Source organism: Sciurus carolinensis, chromosome 11 (genome assembly GCF_902686445.1).
Source record: "Sciurus carolinensis chromosome 11, mSciCar1.2, whole genome shotgun sequence".
In the NCBI taxonomy this organism is placed as follows: domain Eukaryota; kingdom Metazoa; phylum Chordata; class Mammalia; order Rodentia; family Sciuridae; genus Sciurus; species Sciurus carolinensis.
Window position 1 is genome coordinate 24,212,032 of NC_062223.1, and position 6,224 is coordinate 24,218,255.

Here is a 6,224-nt window from a genome sequence, read left to right on the forward strand (position 1 = left end):
TATAAGACAACTGTACATTTCACCATCCCTTTTAGCCCTTGAATTATCAATATTTGTGCATAAATACCCTGTTAAAATAAATTTTAAATGATTAATCATTTATCATTGCAGGGCTCAAGTTCTGCATTAAAACTTCTAATCTATCCTTAGGATATGTTCCAGGGCTATATGTGAAGTTTAGAGGTACTGCACCTGCCTAGAGAGTGCCAACACATGGATTCCATCCCCTGCACTGAAAAATAAGAAGGAAATGTTTCCAAGTGACACAATCTTTGGGGTTTTCCTCATCTCTCAGTTCTGCATTGGTGTCCCAGGGAACTCCTTGCTCTTCATGCTATATGCATATACCTTCTTAGTTAAATCCCATCTGAAGAAGCACATTGATCCCATAGTTATGAACCTGTTGTTTACCAATGCTTTGACCATCATGTTCACGTTGATACCAGAAATAGCATCAACCATGGGAGTGAGACGGTGTTTGGATGATGTTGATTGTCAGACAGTTTTGATCTCATACAGATTGACCCGGGGTGTTTCCATCTGCACCACCTCTCTCCTGAGTGCATTTCAAGCCATCACTGTCAGTCCTGTTCACTCTAAGTAGGCGTGGCTTAAATTTAGCCTCCCTAAATGGATGTATCCCTTGTTCCTTTCCTTCTGGGTCATCAACATTTTCCTATATTCCCACATGGTTAAATCCATCAGGGCCACTAGAAATCACCCTCTGGTTGGTCATGACTATATTCATGCCTACTGTCAAAGTATTCAGTTTAGCACCAAGTACGCAGGGTCATTTCTAGGTATCATATTGATTCATGGTCTGGTGTTTGTGCTCCTCATGGTCTGCACCAGTCTGTACATGGTGAGTCTCCTGTACAGACACCGCAGGAGAGCCCAGCACATCCACAGCCCCCACGTCTCCTCTCAGTCATCTCCTGAACTCAGAGCCACTCGCACCATCCTCCTGCTTGTAAGTGTCTTTGTGTTTTTTTATTTAGCAAACAACTGTTTCACTTTTTATTCCTTTTATGTGCCCAAGAAAACTCCAAGGCTGGAGGGGATTAGTTTAGCTTTATCCTCATGCTTCCCAACCATCTGCCCATATTTGCTGATGAAAAATAACAAAATTATTTCTCAATTCAACCCTTTTCAGTGATGAGAACGACAGTTTCCCACTGGAGATTTGATGTCTAATTTGATGCCTCAGGATTTAGTCTGCAACAGGGCAGGATCCCTAATGATTTATAGGGGAAAAGAAAGCCGATGCTGCCCTTGACACTTCAAATGGCACTAGTGTGAGTTCAAATATTCCACAAGTGTGAAATGCAATCATTTACAGGACTTAGTTTGATCAAATGTACAGATTAAATTCATAATTTTCACTTTGCTTACACATTTTAATTATACTTCAATAAACTGAAACAATTTTCACCCTACTAATCAAACTATTTATACATGTACATAGGGTAATGATGTTTGTCACATTCCACCATCTTTCCTTCCCACTATATAACCTGCCCTCTCCTCCTTTCCCACTACACTATCCAACATTCCTTCATTCTTCCCATACCCCTCCCACCCCATTATGTATCCACATCCACTTATCAGAGAAAACATACCACCTTTGGTTTATTAGGATTGGCTTATTTCTGGGAATCTCCATAGTGCTTACCATAGTGTTGCACCAATTTGCAATCCTATAAACAATGTATGAGTGTACCTTTTTCTCTACATCCTAGCCAACACATATTGTTGGTTGTATTCTTCATAAGGCCATTTTAATGGGCAGGAGATGAAATCTTAGGGTAGTTTTGATTTGCATTTTTGTAATTACTAGAATTTTGAAATTTTAAAATATATTTGTTGATCAATGGTATATCATCTTCTATTAAGTGTTTGAGCAGTTCCTTAGCCCACTTATTGATTGATTTATGTGTATTTTTGGTGTTGTTTTTTGAGTTTTTATAAATTCTGGAGATTAATGATGTATCTAAAATGTGTATGGTAAGATTTTCTCCCACTCTGTAGGCTCTCTCGTTACATTATTTATTTTATCCTTTGCTGAGAAAAAAACTTTTTAGTTTGAATTCATCCTATTCATTGATTCTTGCTTTTATTTCTTGCACTTTGGGGATCTTGTTGAGGAGTTCTGATCGTAAGCTGACATGATGAAGTTTTAAACCTACTTTTTCTTCTATGTGTTGTAGAGTCTCTGGTCTAATTCTGAGGTCCTTGACCCATTTTGAGTTGGGTTTTGTGCAGGGTGAGAGAGATAGAGGTTTAATTTCATTTTGCTGCATATGGATTTCCAGTTTTCCAGCAGCATTTATTGAAGAGGCTATCTTTTCTCATTGTATGTTTTTGGCACCTGTGTCTAGTATGAGATAACTGTATTTTTGTGGGTTTTTCTCTGTGTCTTCTATTTTGTACCATTGGTCTATATGTCAGTGTTGGTGCCAACACCATGCTGTTTTTGTTATTTTTGCTCTGTGGTGTACTTTAAGGTCTAGTATTGTGATGCCTCCTGTTTCACTCTTCTTGCTAAGAAGTCCTTGGTTATTTGGGACCTCTTATTTTTCCAAATTAATTTCATGATCTTTTCTTCTAGTTCCATGAAGAATGTCTTTGGGATCTTAATTGGAATTGCAATGAATCTGTATAATACTTTTGGTAGTATATGCATTTTGACAATAAAATTCATGCCTATTCAAGAACAGGGGAGATCTTTCCATCTTCTAAAGTTTTCCTTAATTTTTCTCTTTAGTGTTTTGTAGTGCTCACTGTGGAGGTCTTTCACCTCTTTTGTTAGATGGATTCCAAAGTATTTTATTTTTTTGTGAAATGGGGTAGTTTTCCCAATTTCTCTTGCAGTGGATTCATCGCTTGTGTTTATAAATGCATTTGATTTATGGGTATTGTTTTTCTATCCTACTAATTGTTGAATTCATTTATTAGTTCTAAAAGTTTTCTGGTGGAGTTTTTTGGATTCTTAAATAGAGACTCATGTTGTCAGCAAATAGTGATAATTTGAGTTTTTCTGTTTTTATTCGTATCCCTTTCATTTCTTCGTTCTGTCTGATTAGGCTGGCTAGTGTTTCAAGAATGATGTTGACTAGATGTGGTGAAAGAGGACATCCCTGCCTTGTTCCAGTTTTTAATGTTTTCAGTTTTCTATATTTAGAATGATGTTGACTTTGGGCTCAGCATAGATACTCTTTACAATGTTGAGGTATATTTGTACTATACCTAGCTTTTCTAGTGTTTTGAGCATGAAGGGGGGCTGTATTTTATCAAATACTTTTTCTGCATCTATTGAAATAATCATACGATTCTTAAATTTAAGACTACTTATGTGATGAATGAATTTCATTTTTTTATTTCCAGATGTTGAACCAACCTTTAATCCCTGGGATAAACACCACTTCATCATGGTGCACTATCGTTTTAATGTTTTGTATGCAATTTGTGAGAATTTTTTAAGTGAATTTTGTGTTTGTGTTCATGAGGAATATTGGTCTAAGGTGTTCTTTCCTTGACGCATCTTTGTCTGTTTTTGGTATCAGAGTGATAGTAGCTTCACAGAATGAGTCTAGAAGGGTTTCCTCCTTTGTATTCTTGGAATACTTTGAGGAGTATTGGTATTATTTCTTCTTTGAAGGTCTTTTAGAACTTGGCTAGGAATCCATCAGATCTCAGGTTATTCTTTGTTGGTAGGCTTTCGATGGCTTCTTCTGTTTTAGTGCGTGTAATTGATCTGTTACAATTGTGTATGTCTTCCTGGGTCAGTTTGTGAGGATCGTATGTCTCTAAAAATTTGTCAATGTCTTTGAGATTTCCTATTTTTCGGAGTATAGACTTCCAATGTAGCTTCTGATTATGTATTTCAATGGTGTCTGTCATGATATTTCCTTTTTCATCCTGAATTCTAATAATTTGAGTTTTCTCTCCCTTTCTCTTCATCAGCATGGTTAAAGTTTCATCAAATTTGTTTACTTTTTCAGACAACCAACTTTTTTGTTCTGTCAATTTTTTCAATTGTGACTGTTGTTTCAATTTCATAGATTTCAGCTCAGATTTTAATTATTTCCTGTCTTCTACTACATTTTGTGTTGGCCTGTTGTTCTTTTTCTAGGGCTTTGAGATGTAATGTTAGGTCATTTATTTGTTGATTTTTTATGCTTTTAATATGCACTAAATGCAATGAACTTTTCTCTTAATAATGCTTTCAGTTTCCCAGAGATTTTGATATGTTGTATTGTTGTTCTCATTTACCCTAATGTTTTTTTTTTATCTCCTCCCTGATGTCTTCTGTATTATTGCATCATTCAATAGCATGTTATTTAGTCCCCAGGTGTTGGACTATTTTCTGGTTTTTGTTTTATCATTGATTTCTAATTTCATTCCATTATGATCTCATAGAATACAAGGTATTATTATTTTTTTGTATTTACTCAGGACTCCTTTGTGGCATAACATGTGGTCTGTTTCAGAAAAGGATCTATGAGCTTCTGAGAAGAATGTGTATTCTCTCATTGATGGATGAAATACTCTATATATGTTCATTAAGTCTAAATCATTGTATCATTTAATTTTACAGTTTCTTTGTTCAGTCTTTGATCAGAAGGTCTATCCAGTGGTGAGAGCTGTGTGTTAATGTCACCCAGTATTATTGTGTTGTGGTCAGTTTTTTCTCTGTAATTGAGAATGATTTGTTTGATGTACATGGCGCGCCATGGTTTGGGACATAAATATGTACAATTGTTATGTCTTTCTAGTTTATAGTTCCCTTAAGCGGTATGAAATGTCCTTCTTTATTCCTTCTAACTACCATAGGCTTGAAGTACCTTTTATCTGATATGAGATTGGAGACTCCTGCTTTTTTACTGAGTCCATGTACATGGTTTGTTTTTCCCCATCCTTTAACCTTTAGTCTATGATGTGTTTTTCTATGAGATGAGTCTCCTTGAGACAGAATATTGGGTCTTTCCTTTCAATCCAATCTGCCAGTCTAAGTCTTTTGATTAATGAGTTTAAGTCATTAATATTCAGAGTTATTATTGAGATATGATTTGTATTCCTGCTCATGTTGACTTATTTTTAATTTTTAATGTGACTTGCTTTCTCCTTTGATTGGCTTTTCCTTCAGGGTAGTTCTTACCTTTCCCAACTTGATTCATTGTTTTTCACTTCCTCCTCATGGAATATTTTGCTAACAATGTTCTTTAGTGCAGAATTTCTATTTGTAAGTTTTCTTAATTTTTGTTTATCATGTAAGGATTTTATTTCATCATCAAATCTAAAATTTAGTTTTGCTGAGTATTACATTCTTGGTTGGTGTTCATGTTCTTTCAGGGCTTGAAACATGTTGTTCCAGATCCTTCTAGCTCTTAGGGTATGGAGTATAAAATATGTTGATATCTATATTGGCATCCCATTGTATGTAATCTAATCCTTTTTTTGTGCATCCTTTAAAATCCTGTCTTTATTTTGTATGTTTGGCATTTTCATTACAATGTGTCTTGGTGTGGATCTGTTATAATTTTGTGTTCTTTAAGCCTCTTGTATGTGATTTTCCATTTCATCCTTCAGGTTTGGGAAATTTTCTGATATTATTTCATTGAATAGGTTGTTCATTCCTTTGGTTTGTATCTCTGTGCCTTCCTGAATCCTCATAATGCTTAAATTAAGTCTTTTCATGATGTACTATAATTCTTTCAGGTTCCATTCATGATTTCTAACCATCTTCTCAGTTTGGTCAATTTTATTTTCAAGATTAAATATTTTGTCTTTATTGTCTGAGAGGTTCTGTCTTCCTGGGGATCTAGTCTGTTAGTTGTGCTCTCCATTGAGTTTTAAATTTGGTTTATTGTTTCCTTCATTTCAAGAATTTTTTGTTTGTTTGTGTTTCAGGATCTCTATCTGCTTATTAAAATGCTCTTTTGTTTTCTGCATTTGCTATTTTTTATTTATTTATTGGAGTGACTATTCATTGCCTACATTTTCTCTCTTAGCTCATTCTTTGCTTTACAGATTATTTTAAATATGTACTTTCTAAATTCCTTTTCTGAAATTTCTACTGCCATGCTGCCATTGAATTCTATTAAAATAGCATCTTGTTTTGTTTGTGACACTTTCTTCACTTGAATTTTCATGTTGTTCCTGTATCTTCTTTTCTAGAAGTGCAGGTCTGAGGTATTGTGGTTTCCCCGCTGTAGGCTTATTGT

General features: G+C 35.0%; 1 protein-coding gene across 1 annotated transcript; it reads left to right on the plus strand.

Moving 5' to 3' along the window:
• Positions 1-250: 250 nt before the first annotated feature.
• LOC124959222 (vomeronasal type-1 receptor 90-like) lies at positions 251-5,012 on the plus strand. The gene is made up of 3 exons (XM_047517805.1): positions 251-600; positions 706-1,152; positions 4,973-5,012. The coding sequence occupies exons 1-3, from the start codon at positions 251-253 to the stop codon at positions 5,010-5,012; spliced, it is 837 nt and encodes a 278-aa protein (XP_047373761.1).
• The last annotated feature ends 1,212 nt before the right edge of the window (positions 5,013-6,224 follow it).

Bases quoted from the DNA above. Each gene is read 5' to 3' on its own strand.
- LOC124959222 (XM_047517805.1), top strand. From the start codon at position 251: ATGTTTCCAAGTGACACAATCTTTGGGGTTTTCCTCATCTCTCAGTTC. The intron at 601-705 runs GTAGGCGTGGCT...TAAATCCATCAG, and splicing joins GTCAGTCCTGTTCACTCTAA to GGCCACTAGAAATCACCCTC. The intron at 1,153-4,972 runs GTGATGAGAACG...TCCTTGAGACAG, and splicing joins TCTCAATTCAACCCTTTTCA to AATATTGGGTCTTTCCTTTC.